Here is a 20,408-nt window from a genome sequence, read left to right as displayed (position 1 = left end):
TTACGGTTTGTAGGCTGGCTTTCTTTGCTTTATGTTTAAAAACTACCTATGAGTGAGTACATGTTATAATTGTCTTTCTGTGTCTGGGTTACCTCACTCAAAATAATGTTTTCTACCTCCATCCATTTTCATGCAAAATTTAAGCTGTGGTGTTTTTTTTTCCTGCTGTGTATTACTCCATTGTGTAAATATACCACATTTTCCTTATTCATTCTTTGGTTGGGGGGCATTTAGGTTGTTTCCAGGTTCTGGCTATGACAAACAAAGCTGCTATGAACATAGTTGAGCACATGTCATTGTGGCAAGATTGAGCATCCTTTGGATATATACCTAAAAGTGGTATTACTGGGTCTTGAGGAAGGTTGTTCCCTAATTTTCTGAGAAATCGCCACACTGACATTCAAAAGGGCTGTACCAGCTTGCATCCCTACCAGCAATGCAGGAGTGCTCCCTTTTCCCCACAACCTCTCCAGCATAAGTTGTCATCAGTGGTTTTGATCTTGGCCATTCTTACAGGTGTAAGATGGAATCTCAGAGTTGTTTTGATTTGCATTTCTCTGATGACTAAGGATGTTGAACTTTCCTTAAGTGTCTTTCAGTCATTTTAGATTCCTCTGTTGAGAGTTCTCTGTTTAGGTCTATATTCCATTTTTTTTATTGGATTATGTGATCTTTTGGTGTCCAATTTCTTGAGTTCTTTGTATATTTTGGAGATCAGACCTCTGTCTGATTTGGGGTTAGTGAGGATCTTTTCCCAGGGAGGCAAAGGCCGACTCACACATCTCTGTGAGTCTGTGACAGGATCTCCAGGCTGTCTTTTTGTCTTGTTGACCATGTCCTTTGCTTTACAGAAGCTTTTCAGTTTCAGGAGGTCCCATTTATTAATTGTTTCTCTCAGTGTCTGTGCTCCTGGGTCTATATTTAGGAAATGGTTCCCTGTGCCAATGTGTTCAAGTGTACTTCCCACTTTCTCTTCTTTAAGGCTTAATGTGGCTGGCTTTATTTTGAGGTCCTGGATCCATCTGGACTTGAGTTTTGTGCATGGTGATAGATATGGGTCTATTTTAATTCTTCTATATGTTGATATCCAGTTATGCCAGCACAACTTGTTAAATATGCTTTCTTTTTTCCATTTGATATTTTTTGTTTCTTTATCAAAGATCAGGTGTTCGAAGATATGTGGATTGATATCTGGGTCTTCTATTCGGTTCCATTGGTCCTCCTGTTTGTTCTTATGCCAATACCAGGCTGTTTTCAGTACTGTAGCTCTGTAGTAGAGTTTGAAGTCAGGGATTGTGATGCCTCCAGAAGTTCTTTTATTGCCCAGGATTGTTTTGGCTATTCTGGGTTTTTTGCTTTACCAAATGAAGTTGAGTACCGTTCTTTTGAGGTCTTTGAAGAATTTTGCTGGGATTTTGATGGGCAAATGTTACTACTTTAAAAGTTAGCTATTTTGATATCAAATTGAAAACTTACATAAGAACTCATTTTTTTATTTTTTTATTTTCGAGACAGGGTTTCTCTGTAGCTTTGGAGCCTGTCCTGGAACTAGCTCTTGTAGACCAGGTTGGCCTCGAACACACAGAGATCCGCCTGCCTATGCCTCCCGAGTGCTGGGATTAAAGGCATGCGCCACCACTGCCCGGCTAAGAACTCATTCTTATAGATAGTTTTGGGCAATTTGTTATTGAATCAATATCTGTTGAGTTTGGATCCCTCCCCACATCAGCTGGCAGGAATCTGTTGCCCTCTTCTGGCCACATGAGCATACATTCAACAGATATGTAGACACATAGAATAAATAAAAAATGTGAGATAAAGATAAAGCTAGTATGTGTTCATTAAATTCAAAAGTTCATTAAATTTGATTAGGAGCTCTTCTTAGTGTTCCATCTGGGGCTCATCTTTCCAGCAGAAATGTGCAGGCTTCTCCTATTTTTTCTTATTCTCCCCCACAGCATCATGTTCTTCTCATCTCACCCCCGTGAGAATTTGGATCCTTATTATTTGTTTTCCTCCCTACTGGATTAGCACAGTCAGAGGTGTAGTATCTGCACTATCTTGTGCCTTCAAGATGAAAGATGAAATCATTCCTGGTCAGGTTTCCATCCCTTATTTCTTCCTTTCCCCCTCACAACACAACTTTTAAAAGAAGAGAGAAAGGGGGGAGGGGTGGAGGGAGCAGATGTGGTGTTCACACCTTAAATCCTTGCATTGGAGAGACAGAGGCACATCTCTGTGAATTCAAGGCCAGCCTGGTCTGTATAGTAAAACCTAGTCTCATTTAAACCATGTACATAGCTTCTGTCATTGCCGTTTTCTGCGGCTGTGTATCAAGATCACCAAAGCTTGCATGCTGCCAAGTTTGGCTTGCCCTTGTTTCTTAGCTTTGCAGTGATTGCGAGAGAAGTCTCTACTTGAAATCATTGATCTCTTAATTTTCATGCCATCATACTCACCCTGAGTTTTCTTCCTACTTCCTTGCTGTTCCATGTTAGTCTCCTGTGTTGGCAGCTTCTATTTTGGTAAATGCCAGTTGCCCTAGACACATGTGAAATCCTCCCATGGTTATATAATTGTTTTCTGGTAACTTTTGAATTCATAAATCAAAACTTAAACACAGATGCAGATGTATACACTCACAGCTTCTACTTGATTTTAGGAAGCATCTCAGACAAACTTTTATACAAAGCACAACTCTTGCTGGGTGGTGCATGCCTTTAATCCCAGCACTCAGGAGGCGGAGGCAGGCAGATCTCTGGGAGTTTGAGGCTAACCTGGTCTAGTTCCAGGACACAGAAACCCTGTCTTGAAAAACAAAACAAAACAAAACAAAACAAAGCATAACTCTTCCAATTCTCAAGAATATTGTATACCTCTGCCTTCTTCTGTAATCCCCTTTCTGTTTTTTACTCATTCATTCATTCATTCATTCATTGTTGTTTGGGTCACAGTCTCTCACTACAGCCCAGGCTAGCCCAGAACTCAGTCTGAAACCTGGCTAGCCTCACATTGATTTTCCCTCTGCCTCAGCACCAGAGTGTTGAGATTCACGCACTGCTGTGCCCAGATCTTTGTCCAGTTAACTGCTGCTCATCTCAGTAAAGCAGCCTGCTCACTTACTCTGGCCAAACCTGCTCCATCAATGCCTTCTCCCCCATCCACATTCAGTCCTTGCATGTGTTCTCATCTGTGTTATGGATGATAGAACCCTTGACAGAAACTCTGTGGCAAGTTGCTTAATACTGAATATACCCTAGACCCCTTGGGTTATGCATGTTTTTATTAATGGGGCCATGAAGTAATATGGGGCGGCAGGGCTGCGTCCCCCACACCCGGCCGCCCACATGGCTAGCTTATGCCCCGAAATAATTACACGGACACTATATCCTTTTAATCACTGCTTGGCCCATTCTCTTCTAGGCTAATTCTCACATATTAATTTAGCCCATTTCTAATCATCTGTGTGTAGCACCCCAAGGTGAGCTTACCGGGGAGATTCTAGTCTAGTCCATCCTGGGTCGGAGCTTCATCCCGGGAGCGGGGCATGGCATCTCTCTCTCAGGCGTCTGCTCCCGAGAGAGCTGTGGAGTCTCTGAGCTCACTTCCTCTTCCTCCCAGCATTTTGTTCTGTTTACTCCTCCCACCTATCCTCTAACCAATAAAATGGGCCAGGGCAGTGCCTTTATTAGCCAATGACCTTCCTCCATCAGGGCCATCCCACGAGCTTTAGTGCCAGTCCTACCTAGTCTCACATCTTCATTTGCTATGATGACATCCTAACTTTTTCCACTCTAGGACCCTTTTAAGCCATGCTTTGTGTTGGCCAGACTGATCTTTGTACTGCTTTACTTAGTAGTTAAGTGAGTTTCAGTGACCCTTAACCTTCCCATCAGTCACAGCTCTCCAGCTGCTGTGCTAGCTGTCATTGTATGCACACCTCCCATGCTCTCAGTTGCTGTGTTTCACTACACTGACCTGTTCTCTTAAACACACCATGACTGTTCCTGTTTTACAACTTTTGCATTTGCTCTTTACACTGCTTTTTCTTCTTCCTGCTCAGTAACTGCTGAGTCCTTACATTTCAGTCAGAGTCCCTTTGTAGTAGGGCTCTAGATTCACTCATCCCTCGCCTTCAGAGCGCTTTTCACTGTAGAAATCAAATGTGTGTGTTGGGGAATATTATTTTCAGGTATGTGATTTTGTTTACACTGCATTTGTTTAACTGCGCCTGTCTAAAACATTGGATGGTCTAATAGAGAGCTGAACAGCCAGTAGTGAGGCAGGAGCGAGGGTAGGGGGCCGGCAGCAGAGAAAATAAATAGAGGCAGAAACCAGGAAGAAGAGGAAGGAGAGAACAAGAAGAGGAAAACGTCAGAGGCCAGCCACCCAGCTACACAGCCAGCCATGGATTAAGAGTGAAAGTAAGGTATACAGAAATAGAGAAAGATAAAAGCCCAGAGGGAAAAGGTAGATGGGTTAATTTAAGAAAAGCTGGCAAAAAACAAGCCAAGATAAAGCCCAGAATTCATAATTATTTGTGATTTATTTGGAAGCTGGGTGATGGGCCCCGCAAAAAGCAAAAAGAGTAAAACCTCACACAACAACACATGTCTCTTTTCACTGGGAGAAGGGGCACGTGTGGGCTTGTGAAGGTCAGAGGACAGCTTCCAGGTGTGACTCTTTCCTTCCACCATGATTCCACAGACCAGCTGAGATTATGAGGCCTACATGGCAAGAGATCTTATCTGTGGGCTAACTTGTAGACCCGTTTTACAATTTCTTTCTATACACTAGAATGTGAGCTACAAGAGGGCAGTGTGTGATGTTTCAGCTAGGGAATCCTAGCCCCTGACACTGCATGGCAGTGCTGCACACTGTCAGCAAGTATATACTATAGTTGCAGGCATATGTGTTTATTCAGCAATACATTCATAATGCAGAATGCACATACATACTTCATAGCAGTAAACAATTGTAATGGTGTTTTCTTTTGATTTAATATATATATATTTTTTTGTTTTTGTTTTTTGTTTTTTTTTTTTTTGATTTAATATATTAACAGAACCGGAAAGGATGTATCTCAGAAGTGGTCTCCAGTAGTGACAACACCATCGGAGACTTATCTGTGAAGACCTTACGGTTAGTACCAAGTTCATTATTGTTTCTAGGAAATTGACATCATTTGTCTTTACAGTCTGAGGCTTTTTCTATTAGAAGTATACTTAAGAGAATTTGATATTAAAATACTGTTCTATGTGGAGAGTTAGAGCTTCTTTTTTACTGTTTATTTATTTATTATGTATACAATGTTCTGTCTACATGTATGTCTGCAGGCCAGAAGAGGGCACCAGACCTCATTACAGATGGTTGTGAGCCACCATGTGGTTGCTGGGAATTGAACTCAGGACCTTTGGAAGAGCAGGCAATGTTCTTAACCTCTGAGCCATCTCTCTAGCCCCTTTTCCTACTGTTTAGTTGGCTAAGTTAGAAACTCAACAAAGCTTTAAACTGTTTTCTTTCAGTTGTTTTATTTGTTTGTTTTTTGTTTTATTATTTTGTATGTCATGTTTTCATTCTTGTAAACAGTCATTATTAAAACTAATATTTTTTTCAGGCCTAAAAACTGTCCTATTTATTGGGACGTGGGGTGGGTGGAGTGAATTATCACTTTTTAATACCTCTGTCTGGTTGTTCAGTTCTGATTCAGATGCCCTCTTTCCCTTCTCTTCAATTATGTATGTTTTGTGTTCTTTTGTGAGCTAGTGATATGTATATGTATACCAAAATACACAGCTCTTTCTTATTAAAATTGTTTTCATGCGATATATTTTAATCATTTACCTCTCATCCAGCTCCTAGATCCTCCCTTCCCAAATGACTTTATGTCCATTCTCTCAAGAGGGGACAAAAAGCAAAACAAAAATGAAAAGCAGAATAGTCAAAAGAAAGACAAAAAAAGAAAAAGAAAAAAATGCTCAATAAAACATCCACAGAAATGCCACTGAGTCTGTTTTGTATTGGCCTGTTCTGGAGTGTAGTTGACAGACCCAGTGAGACTTCATTGGAGAAAACTGATTTTCTCTTTGCCAGCATGAACTCTCCAGCTCTTAATTATACCATTTTGTGAGTTCAACTAACATATATAGCTATAGATCCAAAACTTGGGAGGCTAATGCAGGAGAATAGTTATTCAAGATGGCCTGGGCTACGTAGCTAAACCTTGGCTCATAACAAACAAAAAACTAGAAAAGCTACCGAATGTGACCTCAGTCTGGGCGGTGCTAGCACATTGGGGTTGCCCATGTGCTGAGGATGTGGCCGTGTTCTTGGCCTGCACCACTATGTCGGGAGGACAAACAGTGCTTCCAGATGGTGGCTCTTAGCCCCAAGGGTGGACTGCCTGCCATAGATGGGGCTTTGTCATCCTCACTATAAAGTTCTAGTTGCACACATCACTATTAAACTTCCAGAGTTTTAAAACTGTTGGACTTTAAGACTCAATAAATGAAGTTAGCGGAGGTGAGGTAACCAGATTGTTATTAGACTTCAAAAAAATTAGTAGTTCCCTCTGCTCTATTACAAAACCTATATTTTAATATTATAAAGTGGGAAATTTTTACAAATTTAAATTACAAATTGTCAGTACAAGTTTTGAGTAGAAGAAAATTTGGTTAATGAAGCAAACTAGAATTCAGGTTTCAAAGAAAACAAAGGGGGCTACAGTTTCAGAAGAATCTAGAGTTGATACCATTAAAGCATGTACCGTCACCAAACGATAGCTCCCATAGGTCCTGAAGAGCTGAGTGACCAAACTTCATTCTTAAAAACTTTGAGGCAGTTTGGATTGACTGCTCCTTCTATGACCTGAAGTTGGATTAAATATCAGGTGTCATGTGAGCAGCATTTGGTTTTCTGTGATAGGGAACAAGGATTTGTAGATTTGGACTGGAATTGTGAAACGATATCACTAGCTTATAGCCTGGGAAAATGTTGAATTTGGGGTTTTCTTTTTATACAGTTGCTAAGATTTCTGTTTCTTATTCTTTAAGGCAAACTGCTCTTGAAGAAAATGACTGGCCTTTCCAAACCGAAGGTAAGTTGGTTAGAAACTCTAAAAATACTGATCTTTGTGAATAAGTAACCTGATACTTTGTTTTTCCATTTTCTTCCTTATTTTTAACTTTTAAGTCTGTTTATCTGTTATTCTGCTCAAAGAACCTTGATCTTACATAGACTGGTAGGGGATTAAAAGAATCCCTTCAAAGCCTGAGTGGTGGCTTATACCTATAATCTCAGCACTCGGGAGGGTGAGTATCCTACTTAGGGTCACTATTACTGTGATGAAATACCAAAAGCAGCTTGGAGAGGTAACCAGATTGTTATTAGACTTTAAAAAAATTAAAGCATAACATCGTTTTACTCATTTGTTTCTTAAATATTCAGAACCAAGTTCTACTGTTCCTCCAGACACACTGGGGAGTGATTTTGATTCAGGTAAAGTCGAGCCTTCTGATGACATCTTACCTAAGACTGTGTCTTTCCGTCGCCACTTAAAGAAAGATTTTAGTAATGTAAGTTGCTCCACTGCTTTGGACGACTGTGAAGCCAGTCACTGGGTGGGACAGTCTTTGGAAGTTAGAAGAAGTGGGTGTAAAGACCCAACTATAACTCTGCACGAACTTGAAAATGTAGAACAAAATGTTTGCCTGTGGAACAAGGACCAAATTAACTTATCCCCTAGACTGACTTACCCAGGAACGAATGCTAAAACAAAAGTCATTTTACCATCTGAATCTGAACAAACAGAACGTAAGCACCAACGTGCACAGAAAAGAGCAAAGCGGAGAAGAGCCAATCAGAAATGCAAATCAAAATCCTCACTGAGGTGTAAGGGCAAGAAAAGCAAAGATAAGCACACTTTGCAACCCACAAAATTGGATAGGTCTATTGGTTCCGGCGATGCTTATGATTTTAATGTGGAAGAGCGTGTTCATCTTACTCCTTTCCGACAAAAAATGAGCAATGGTTCCAGTAAAGAAATTAACAGTGGTGACCAGGAAGGGAATGCTTCCAATCTGAGTGCCTCTGAGGATGAGTCCAGTGACATCTACCTGCCTCCTTGCAAGCACTTGATAGACCACACCAGAGAATCAGACAGACCAGTCACCAGGCCTCGGCCTAAAGGGGAACTCAAGTACACGGATAAAAAAGATAAGGAGAAGACTCTGCCAACCAGAACTCCTACCGGTAAGCAGTGGGCTTATTTGTCTGAGTTTTGAATGTTTCTGCTAAATGGTTGCCCAATGCTGATGATTCTTAGATACTATACCGCCATCTGTTTCTCTGGGGAGTCTAGAGACTTTCCATATGTGTTCTCCGTAAGGGAAGTTATAGTCTGATTAAACAGTAGGGGTAGAAAATGGAAACATGGCTCTGTTATTCTAGCTTACTTGAAGCAAATAGGAATCTTACAGGAGTATTACTTCTCGGGGTCTGATTCCTATTGGAGAGGAGGCTTTTGAGCAGGATAAAGAGAGGACAGGTTGTGGTTGGATTGAATTAAAAGATCTTTACACTTGTGATCCCCTAGAAAATGAAAAAGAAAAAACTCATTTTAATGGACTTATATATTTAATTTAACAGGAAACTTGACTTATTTTTCTAGTTGAAGGTGAGCTTATGAGAGAAAGAAGTTCTTTTCTCATCTGCTGAAAACTTTAGCTCAGAAACCCATGCATTTATTTTATCAAAGTGGTTCAGTGTTAGTCATCAGCCTACACCTACTCACAAAGACTTCGTTGAGAGTTTTGATTCCTATGGCAATAGCTCCATGCTGTCAGGTCCTATCATCTTCAGAATGTTGTCACATTGTAACAGCTCAGTTGGCATGTTTGATTTGCTTTACTGGGATATTACGTCTAAAACAATGAGTTAACTTTCCTAGTTAAGCAGCTGAACAGTATAGCTTGTAAAAATGTGTTTTAAAACTATGTATCATGAGAATCCGCTCTCAGTAGCTGTTTGTCTTTTTCTTAATAAATGTTTGCTCTACTTTAAATAAAAATGCTTTAATGATAGAATAAGTTGAGCAGGGTTGGCAAACTTGATAATTATTGAAGTCGAGTAACATGGGGCATAGTTGAACTGTTTGTTGCCTCTTCTGTGCTCTTTTGACAACAATAAGGTTTCACAAAGAACAAAAACACTTAAATAGTTTGATCCCAGACTTCTATCAGCATCATTACCTGGAAACAGCCATAATCCCAGGTTCTATCCTGTCCCTTGAATTAGAATTTGAGTGTCTTTACAAGTTCCCCTGGGGGTTTATAAACACACATGGTGTGGGAAGCTTATTCTAGACTAGAACAGCTGGTCTAACCCTGTTGTCTACATTAATACTGGATTGGTTGTATGTTTGTGGTGGCAGGAAAGTATCTGACACCCAGATACTCTGTAGTTCAGAACCTCTGTTGGAGAAGATTGTCTTTTCGTATTCTCACTATGTGTGTGGTACCTGCCTCCCAAATAGATGTAGCTTTGAGATGATAGAGGACCTGGGTGTTAATGACGGGAAAGACATCTGAATTTTTGTAACATTAGCACCAGCGGGGAACACGTTTTATCCTGGTCTTCATGGTCTGATGGAGAGTTCTTGTATGTTTAATGGAATGACTTTGTGGTCAGTGGGCTCCAACAGTGTCACAAACTTTGGTGTTTCTAAGGATTAAAGTGTAACTAAAATACAGTTTCATACTTTAAACCAACTCTAAGCTATTGGGGAAGAAGATTACATTTTAGTAAATAGTTCTGTTGTAGCTAATAGTTCTTTACATCTACCATAGTTTCTACATTATCTGGCTTGAAAAAAAGAAAAAAAAAAAAACAAGAGGAAGTTTTGTAGATGGAAGTTTTTGTCCCACCCAGTCCCACAGCCATTCAGTCCCAACCAAACACACAGAGGCTTGTAATTGTAAACTGGTTGTCTTACTATTATTATTATTATTATTATACAATATAGGCTTATTATTAACTAAATCTTTCAACTTAAATTAACCCATAATTTTTATCTATGTTTAGTCACGTGACACGGTACCTTACTCAGTGAGGCATTCTTATCCTGCTTTCTTTGCCTCTGGATGGTGACTGCAGGCTAAGCCTTTCCTCTTCCCAGAATTCTCCTAGTCTGGTTGCCCCTCATATACTTCCTGCCTGGTTGCCAGTCAGCATTTTATTAAATCAATAAAAGTGACAAATCTTTAAAGGATACAAGACCAGTATCCCACAGCAAAGTTATTAAAGCATAGATCATGAAGTGCCAGATATTTTGTGTGTTTAAAAATATGTAATTGACCATAGTTTTATTTCTGTGGTTTGTATCCCTTGGATTCATATTCAATAAACACTATATTGTAGGTATGCCATGCAAGAATCAAGACTTATCTGGTTGTAGCCTAAAGGATGTCACCAATATCCTGCTGTCTCCTGTAGTGAAAATCAGGAAACTTTCTCTGTCTCCAAAAAGGCGTGAAGATAGCCCAGCCATGCCTCTGCCTAAGCGCAAGTGCTCCACCATCACAAGCTATAAGGAGCCAACACTCGCTTCGTAAGTACTGTGTGGACTCATCTGTAATGACTCTTATGGGAGGGCTGAAGAAGGGCTTTAGTCATGAATGGATTGTTTTTGAGGACTAGGACTGGCCTGTTATACTAATCCTGTGCTGAATATAATACTGCTATATGTGTAATCATACCTGAAATCTTTTTTATTTATAGGAAACTGAGAAGAGGGGACCCTTTCACAGACTTGTGTTTCTTGGATTCTCCTATTTTCAAGCAAAAAAAGGATATGAGACATCCTAAAAGAAGTACAAAGCACACACAGTAACTCCTTTGGTTGGATGCTATCAAAGAGGATCCTTCTCTGTTACCTGATAGAGTCTGTGAGTAGTGGGCAGAACCATCCCTTATCAAGCTCTGGGTCAGGACCTATACTTTGTAGTTGTGTGGATTGCTACCAATCTAAAATTTCTCCAGCAGGGGAATTTCAGAGTTGAAGTTTTATAAAGATAGGATGTGGATCTTTCGTGAATCCTTGACCATAAGACATACCATAAGTTGTTGAGAATCCCTTATTCTACTACCGAATCTTTGGGTAAACTATATGTGGAATCACAATTAAGAGAATTGGTAGTTTTGGTTCTGGGACAAGGTTGTGAATTCTGTGTGTGACATCATTCTTCATCAGAATCAACATATCATGGACCTCAGGCTAGCCCTTCATGTTGTCAGAAGTCTACAAGTATAAATATGTGACTAGTAAGTTTCTGGGTTTGATATATGTATTTAATGAAATAAATGAACTTCTGCAGGTGTGTATATATTTCTTTAAACTGAAATCACTAGAAGTGGTCCATTTTTAAAGAACACTGAAGTGTGGCCATTGTGGTGGCCACAATATAATATAAAGTCTGGTTGTACATAATGGTGGCCATTGTGTTTACCTTTTGCTCTTAACTGTCAAGTAACCTTGATTATCTTCCTTTCTGGCCTTAACCACTCCCATCTTGTTTCCTCATCTGTTGTCCTGTCAACTCTCCCCTTCTCTTCACATTAGATTGTCTTCATCAAGTTACCTGCAGCCTTCAGGCCCCAAACCAAGACATTTCAGTTTGTGGCTCAGTAATGAACACTTGTGTCATTTGGGCAAGGCCTAGGAGTAAATCCCACTGCAAACAACAGAAGGGCCTAGTGTTCATCTCAGACTGTCCACCATGACTTCCTGCAGTACGTTCAGTCACGCTGAGAGCTCTTCTCTGTTGCTCGTGTGCACCCCACTCTCCCGTTACAGTCTTATTTCCAGCCACTCTTCTATTTCAGCGCCGAAGGTCCTGTGTGTGACAGGAGCACAGCCACAGCAGTCTAGAGCCTCGCTGTTTATCTTTTGTAATATCATAGTACCTCCAGGGCGACCATTTTACCTAAGAAGTCCACTTTCATCTCAGTGGGCCTCATGTGGCTACGATTACCACAGTGCTGCCTACCCAGAGGTAGACTGTATCCTGGTCCACACCAAGCAAGCTGGCTTGTGGGCCATGCTTCATACAAGCTAAGTTTAGTTTTTATGTATTTAAAAAGTCAAAAACATGAGATTCCATCTTACACCTTAAGAATGGCCAAGATCAAAAACACTGATGACAGCTTACGCTGGAGAGGTTGTTGGGAAAGGGGAACACGTCTGCATTGCTGGGGAGAATGCAAGCTGGTACAACCCCTTTGGATTCCAGTGTGGCGATTTCTCAGAAAATTAGGAAACAACCTTCCTCAAGACCCAGTAACACCACTTTTGGGTATATATCCAAAGGATGCTCAATCATGCCACAAGGACATGTGCTCAACTATGTTCATAGCAGCTTTGTTTGTCATAGCCAGAACCTGGAAACAAACTAAATGCCCCTCAACCGAAGAATGGATAAGGAAAATGTGGTACATTTACACAATGGAGTACTACACAGCAGAAAAAATAATGGCATCTTGAATTTGCATGAAAATAGATGGAGGTAGAAAACATTATTTTGAGTGAGGTAATCCAGACACAGAAAGACGATCATCACAGGAACTCTCACTCATAGGTGGTTTTTAAACATAAAGCAAAGAAAACCAGCCTTCAAAACACAACCCCAGAGAACAATGAGGACCCTTACATAGCTCTAATCTACATGGGAAGTAGAAAGTAGAAAAAGACAAGATCTCCTGAGTAAATTGGGAGCTTAGGGACCTTGGGGGAGGGTTGAAGTCAGAGAAAAATGTAGAGCTCAATAAAAATCCAAAAAAAAAAAAAAAGCAGAACAAAAAAAGTCAAAAACAAACATTAGCATTTGAATGAAATTTGCTACTTAGCCTGCGGAACCCCACCTATTTATATCCTGGTTCATTTTCAAAATTTTTTTCATGGCCTGTTATGATGGTCCATACCTATAATCTCAGCACTGTAGAGGCTGAGGCAGGAGGATCCTGTTTTACACAAACTGTGCTACATTGTTGGGATCATTTGGAGCCCTGGCCTCCAGCTGCTCTCCCCTGCTAGTGACCTTTTCTTGACCTTCTGAAAGCTGTGTCCAGCTCTGCTTCCTGAGCAGGTGTTGCCTTGTCCTTGATTGCGGGTCAGGGGATGAGGTTTTCACCTGTTGGCCTATCTGATTGTGTTGGGTATAAAAGCCTCCGTGGTGCTATTCAATAAAGGGCTTCTTTTACCATGGACTAGAGGGGTGTGTGTGTGTTTAATCCTGACATCCTTCGCTTGGGTTTTGGTTTCAGGCCATGCAGGCGCATCACTACATAATCTCAAAAAGGCAAAAACCATTTTTCTACTTTCTTCTGTAGACACCTAAATGTTTATTCCAAAGATCTTTGTGTTGTGTCAGCCTTGACCCTTACTCTATGCGATCACTGTTATCTTTCCATTTTAGTACAAGCACCGGTCACTGTTACCTTAAAGCTGCTATTAAACTTTTAGTCTTTGTCATGTTTTTGTATTCCATGTAGTATGTGTTTATAGGCTGTTAAGGGTCTTGTGTCAACATTTTTATCTGATAGGCACTGTATATATATTGTATATACTGATTTATAATTGACTTAAGTGTTTGAGACTTACCATGTTGGTAGATATAGATTATTTCTGTTATACAATATCTTAGAAATAAACCAGACTTAGCGCCTCTTTGAGAAATAGTTATCACTTGTTATTTTAAAAATTGCAACTGCAATTAATATTCTTTACCTCTCCAGGGCCTTCTGTAAAGGCCAGGCTTCTCAGCAGAGTGTTTCATGATGTTCAGCCAGGTTTTCTGGCACATCTGCTTACACCCAGCCTCACATTAATCCCTTACCTCTGAATGCCCTTCTCCAATAATGTCCTAAAAGCTGACATTAATCTCTTACCTCTGAATGCCCTCCTCCAATAATGTCCTAAAAGCTGACATTCAACTGTCGTACTTCATTACCTTTGTAAAAGGTGTTAAGAGGATCAAGTCTAGCTGGGTGTGCTGGTGCTCAAGGAAAAAGAGGCAAAGGGATCTCTAAGTTTGAGGCCAGCCTGGTCTGCAGAGCAAGTTCCAAGACAGTCAGTGCTACACAGACAAACCCTGTCTTTGAAACCCATCCCCCAAAAAGAGAGATTGTGAAAGAGAAATAAAAAAGTAGCAATCCTACAAGGGGGCATGTGTTTATTATTAATAGGTGGAAGGAACTAAAATATATATTCCAGCTTTATGTTTCTAGACAAGATGGAGAGCTGTGGCTTGAAGGAGGATTCATTTGGTATGCCACAACCACATGACAGCATTCACTGGCTCCTGGCATTCAGTACTGTTCAGTAATGGTCAATTAATGAATAAGAAGTATCTGCCAGAGATGTAGAATGGTAGAGTATGTGTGGGAGCCTGGGCTTCAAAACCCAACACCACAGCAAAAGAGTAAAACTAACATGGAGATGAACTGTGTAATTTATAAAAATAATAAATAAAGCCGAGACCTGGAGATGAAAGGACTCAGGCCAGTGAGATGACTTGGTAACAGCACTTGCCACAATGACTGATTAGCTTACATTTGATCCACAGAACCCATATGGTAGGAGGAGAAGACCAACTCTACAAAGATGTCTTCTGCTGCATATAAAATATTTTTTTTTTAATCTCACCAGGAGCCACAGGCTTGGTGGTTCAGTTCATGTCTTAATCCCAGTATCCAGAAGCATGAGCCAGAGAGTACAAATTTCATGGTCTCATCAAATAGGCAGGAAGGACTCATCTTTGGACTAGAAAGGACCAATGAGGGACTTTTCATCAGCCTCCTTCAGAACAGTGGTACTGGGCTGGATCCAGCTGTTAAAGTTGTCACAGCAATGAGATGGCATAACGGGGAGGTGCTTGCTACCAAACCTGATGACATGAGTTTGAGCCTCTAGAACAGTGGTTCTCAACCTTCCTAATGTGGTGACCCCCCCCCCAAACAAAAACTATTCCTATTGCTACTCTATAACTGTAATTTTGCTATGGTTATGAATCATAATGTAAATTCTGCTTTCCGATGGTCCTTAGGCGTTGAGAACCACTGCAAAAAGCAGCTTCCATTTAATGCCTGTAGAGGAACATCAAGAGTATGAATACAAGATAGGCACCAAGAGAAAGGGATGTGTGACAGAACAGAGACTTGTCAAATTACAGCACAGACTGCTTCTTAACAATGAGGGTTGGCCTGATTCATTCTGTAAGATCTGGCAGAAAGTGGGTCCCTGTTAGAACATACAGTTCACTCTGATGAACCATAAGTTTATTAGGCCTACTTACTGAGCATGGGAAAGGAGTTAAGGGGAAGGAGTGTAATTGCCTGGAAGATCTGCACTCCCAAACACGGAGATTAAAGGCCTGTGTGCACCACCACACCTGGTTAAATTTAGTTATTTCCGGTTATTAGCTGAATGATCACAACAGTGAGGTGGAGGGACGCAAGGTCCAGTACTTGCTGCCACATATGACAACCAGAGTTCACAACCCAGATCTTAGACTCATGTGCACATACAAAACAACCTTTAGGGAAATGATTCAGATGCTAAAGAATTTGACATGCAAACTATGAAGGACTGAGTGTGGATTCCCCACCTCCACCCCTTGTGCTGGAAACAGGATGCAGCTGGGCACCTGGAGTTGGTTCATTGGTTAACCAATTTAGCCTAATTGGTAAGCCTAGGTTTAGGGAGATACCTTGCCTCAAAACATAAGAAGACAGCCATCGCCCTCTGGCCTACACACAGACACACACACACACACACACACACACACACACACACACACACACACTGAATAAATGGACAAAAGTGGAGATTTCTTTACACTATATAGGATGGAGAAGTTAGCTCGTGTGGGGAAGGACATTCAGCATCTGTCTCCCCCGTGTACCTCATCCATTCCTTACTTGGGAGAGACTCAACTAAGCATAGTTGTAGGCTGGACATGAGTTGGCATGACCATCTGCCCCCTCTCCCTCACTGGCACTGGCGGAGGTGAACCCAGGGTTTTGAGCCCAATACGTGGTGCACACCTCTCTCCTACCTGTGCTGCCAGGCCTGCCTTTCACACCATTGCTTTTGATACTACAAAGAGCTTAAAGGCCAAAGCCTTGCTCCTGGCTCAGGAAGTCATCAACATCACAACTACTATTGGGTTTGAGAACCCAGATAGCCTATAATTCCTAGAGTTTTGAGGATGGGAGATGTTTTGAAATCACATGCACTTTGCTCTTTCCTCGTTACTCTGGCAGATATAAAGTGAAATGTTACAAACTATATTTAATTTCTAACAACACTCTGTGAATGAATTTTTCTTCAGTGGTGGTGTTTTAGTGAGTGACACAAAAGGCAGAGAAGTGTCTTTCTCCCGGCATTCCAGCAGACTGGAATGTTTTTAACTTTGTAGTTATATGTATGTGTGTATGGATATTTGCATGTGAGTATGTGGAGAACAGAATGTGTATATGTGTGTGCATGTGTATATATCCATATATCTGCAAGAGTATGGGTGCCTGTGGAGAACAGGATGTGCACATGCCTGAGTGAATATCCATATATTTGCATGTGAGTATGGGTGCTTGTGGAGAACAGGACGTGTGTGTGTGTGTGTGTGTGTGCGCGCGCGCATGTGTTTATATCCATCTATTTGCACGTGACTATGGGTGCCTTTGGAGAACAGAAGATGGCATCAGATCTTGAGCTTGAATTATAGGCAGTTAATTATGAGCCATTAGATGTTGCTGCTAGGAATCAACCTGATGTCCTCTGGGAAAATGGGAGGTGCTCTTGACCCTGAGCCTTCTCTCCAGCTCCAGATATAGGGTTTGTTTTGCTTATAAAACTTCCTACGACTGCAGCAATTCCATACATGTTCACAAAAGCTTACGAGCTCAGGACTTAGGGTACAGTCCATGCTCATACCAGCTGACACATTGCCCTGTTTAACCTCAGACTCTTAGTGGAACAAAACAGAACACCACACAGAATTTTTTAAAATATAATTTAAAATTATTTTGTACCAGTACAATATATTAATTTTACAAATGTAAAATTTTATCAGCTGTTAAAGCATTTGCAAAAACCACACATTCTACTTCAGCTTTATTGCACAATAGCTATAAGAAAATATTAATTTTTAAATTAGAAAACATAAAAATGCTTTCAATATAGAAGAGACCATCTGATTTTAAAGACAATACTCTATAAGAATGTCTACCCAGGAAACAAACTTTCACAGGATACCAAGCTGGACAGATGCTTCAGCAAAATCTGGTTTTAAAAACAGTCTGCGATACTTAATGCAATCTGTATTATCATTCTTCATTAAAAGTCTAGACACCACTTAGAGTGTTCCTTGCAATTCAAAAGCTGAGGCATCTTCAGTGTGGTCCTCAGTGGACACTCTGAACGTATAGAATACCTCCGTGTCAGAAGCAGTGCTCAGTAGCATTGCCAGGGCGTTTTCCTTCAAGCACACTACCTCTGCAAGCTGTTTTAATGACATTAGTGACCTATTATAATTTATGCTGATAGAAAACATACATTAAATACATTTTTAAAACCTCAGCCTTTACCAAAAAAATCAGTTTATAAATTTGCATCATAAAAATTAGTGTCGACACCATTGAGATTAAAATGGTTGTATATTAGTTGGTTTTTCCCAGAGTTGGGGTGGCAGGAGTCCCACTTTTCTATGTAGTGTAATCAGGAAATAAATCCAAGCACTAAGCTTGAGTCCCCAGTCAAACTGGTTAATAAGATTATACCATTTTGGATGTTGCTGCTGGGAATCAACCTGATGTCCTCTGGGAAAATGGGAGGTGCTCTTAACCCTGAGCCTTCTCTCCAGCTCCAGATATAGGGTTTGTTTCATAGTGGGTGGATGTTAGTGGGATTTTATCAGGGACCATTGAAACGACTCAGGGGTTAAAATACTGGCATAAACTTTGGTGAGAATTCAGTTCACGTCAGACAAATATAAATCTGGAAGTGCAAATGGGAAATGTTCACATAGACATTGCTAATAAGGTTAATTGTACCAGAAAAATACAAAGAATCCTTACTCATTTGTAGTAAGACTCCCCAACATTCATAAATATTTAGGCTATATGTCTTAACATTGACAAAACCTCCAATGTTTTCAAGTTGACACCTTTGTGACCTGGTAAAGGATCTTTTAGAACTTAAAGCCTGCACAAGCAAAGGCAAATATGCTATTGATACATATCTGCCGAGAATTATTCCATAGTGGTTGTGCACTCAAGCCTGTGATAGGCAGACAGGACAACAAAGCCCTGGGCACTTTCAAAGAGTCCAGGCAGCTGCTGTTGGGGAAGCTGCATTTTTCAGAACTGCTCTGAGCACCTCTTCCAGATGAGTGTTTTAAAAATATATATTTGTAAAAGGTCTACAATGAGACTTCAAATATCACATAGTTTACCTTGACAGGCATATTGTGGACCCTTAAAGTCCTTCAGAATAAAATAAACTCTCATGTTCCATTAGAAAAAAATGGAGACATTCATGGTCAGAATTTTCTCTAGATCCCCTAAATATTGACACTGTGTGCAATTTCCTCGCATACAGGTTTTGAGGAAGCCCCTGATCATCTGTTAGCTACTGGATATGCCAAAGAAAATTTACATGATAGTAGGAAATAGTAAAATCTATCCCACAAAATAATTTTTTCTATGACTTCCATTTAAATAAGTCTCTGAAAAGCTAAAGGAGGTTTTGTTTGTTTTTCAAAAGTGCTAATTATTACAAGTCTCTTCAACACATGATATACAATTCTTAAAAACAAATAACAATAACAAAAAACAAAAACAAACCAAAAAAAAAAAAGCCCAAAACCTAAACCACCTGCTTTAGGCACACTGCTGTTGAGTGTCTAAGTAAAAGAAATCACTTATCAATCAACCCGGCTTCTTTAACTTTACTGAAGAAGAACTTCTCCAGGATGCTGGCACATTTGTAGTACTCGCTCTCAGGAGGGTTGTACTCCTTGCAGTTGGTGAACACTCGCTGCAAGTCCGCCATGAATAATTTCTTAGAAACATAGTACCTGTTCCTGAGGCGTTCGCTCATGGTCTTCAGATCTGAACAGGAAACAACAACATTAGCAACTCTTGACTCCTCCTACAGGAAGAAATCTATGCTGTTGATTTGCTTACATTTTTCTCATTCCAATGCCATGCTTAAGAGAAATTCTTGGGATTAAGCAAAATAATTGTGTGTGTGTGTGTGTGTGTGTGTGTGTGTGTGTGTGTTAAACCCTGTCTTGAAAAAAACAAAAAAACAAAAACAAAAAAAAAAGATTTATCTATTATATACACATACAACAGAAGAGGGTACCATATCACATTATAAGATGTCTGTGAGCCACCCTGAGGTGCTGGGAATTGAACTTAGGACCTCTAGAAGAGCAGCCAGTGATCTTAACCTCTGAGCCATCTCTCCAGCCCCCACAAAATAATTCTTGAGTCTATTCTTCTAAAACGGATTTGCATATAATACTGCAGCCACACTAATATTCAAAGGACTGTGAGTTCTTGTCTGTTCCCATCTCTTACTGTGCACCAGGAGACTAAGGGACAGTAAGTAGAGGATCCACGGATGCTGAGTGGGGCAGGTAGAACACTGGCACAGAATCTTTGATTGCTAAAACTTATCAGGCTGAACTCGTTTTAGTAAATTCATAGTTTTATTGGTGTGATACAAAGAAAGAAACTAGCATCTGGTTTACAAATACATCAGTGACCTGCACATAAAATATTAAAGTAAAATAAATGAATTTTGAGCAAGGTTCCATCAATGATCAAACTTTAACTTTTGACTTACTAAATAATCTTACAAACTTACTAAATAATCTATTTTTATTTTAATTGTATAGATGTTTCATTTCCATGTATGTCAGTGTGCATGTGTATGCCTGGTGCTCTTTGAAGTCAGAACAGGACATAGATTCCCTAGAACTAGAGTTACAGAGTGTTGCAAGTGGCCATATGGGTGGTTGGAATCAAACCAGGTCCTCTGAAAGAGCAATCAGTGGTCCTAAGTGCTGAACCATTGTTCTAGTCCAAAATGATTTACCCCCTCCACACACACACACACACACACACACACACACACACACACACACACAAATTAATAACATACATTGTTCTTTCAGAGGACCTGAGTTCAATTCCCAGTAACTTTCTGGGGCAGTTCTCAATAAGGAAGGAGGAGGAAAGAAGCTGGGCCTCTGGGTAGGAGTGGCTATGGACAGTCCTTCTTAACTCCTACTGTTTCTGATATGCTGCCAATACAAGGTTTATAATGCTTTAGAAAAATAATCATG

The 20,408-nt window shown here is 40.3% G+C and overlaps 2 protein-coding genes across 6 annotated transcripts in view; one reads left to right on the top strand and one right to left on the bottom strand.

Moving 5' to 3' along the window:
* The window catches only part of Sgo1 (shugoshin 1), a 33,565-nt gene that overhangs the window by 4,667 nt on the left and 8,490 nt on the right, over positions 1-20,408 (top strand). The window contains exons 4-8 of one of the 3 annotated variants that reach the window (XR_005974622.1): positions 5,066-5,142; positions 7,053-7,096; positions 7,447-8,250; positions 10,417-10,606; positions 10,777-10,943. Coding sequence is in view for 2 of the 3 variants with exons in the window: in XM_041655476.1 (XP_041511410.1) it covers positions 5,066-5,142; positions 7,053-7,096; positions 7,447-8,250; positions 10,417-10,606; positions 10,777-10,888 (1,227 nt within the window). In the remaining variant the exon portion in view is untranslated. Of the gene's footprint in view, positions 1-5,065; positions 5,143-7,052; positions 7,097-7,446; positions 8,251-10,416; positions 10,607-10,776; positions 11,380-20,408 lie in introns of those variants that run through there. The other 2 variants (XM_041655476.1, XM_041655477.1) reach the window with 2 other exon arrangements.
* Positions 17,050-20,408, bottom strand: part of Kat2b (lysine acetyltransferase 2B) — a 132,765-nt gene continuing 129,406 nt past the window's right edge. For all 3 annotated transcript variants that reach the window (XM_041655475.1, XM_041655472.1, XM_041655473.1), the window contains one exon: positions 17,050-19,164. In XM_041655475.1, coding sequence (XP_041511409.1) covers positions 18,971-19,164 — 194 coding nt within the window. In that variant the 3' untranslated portion in view covers positions 17,050-18,970. The remainder of the gene's footprint in view (positions 19,165-20,408) is intronic.

Source organism: Microtus oregoni, unplaced genomic scaffold, assembly GCF_018167655.1.
Source record: "Microtus oregoni isolate MIOR12 unplaced genomic scaffold, Mior012 000007F_ref0000211, whole genome shotgun sequence".
Classification (NCBI taxonomy): Eukaryota; Metazoa; Chordata; class Mammalia; order Rodentia; family Cricetidae; genus Microtus; species Microtus oregoni.
Note: the sequence above shows the minus strand (reverse complement) of the source record. Positions and strands in the feature narration are given on the sequence as shown.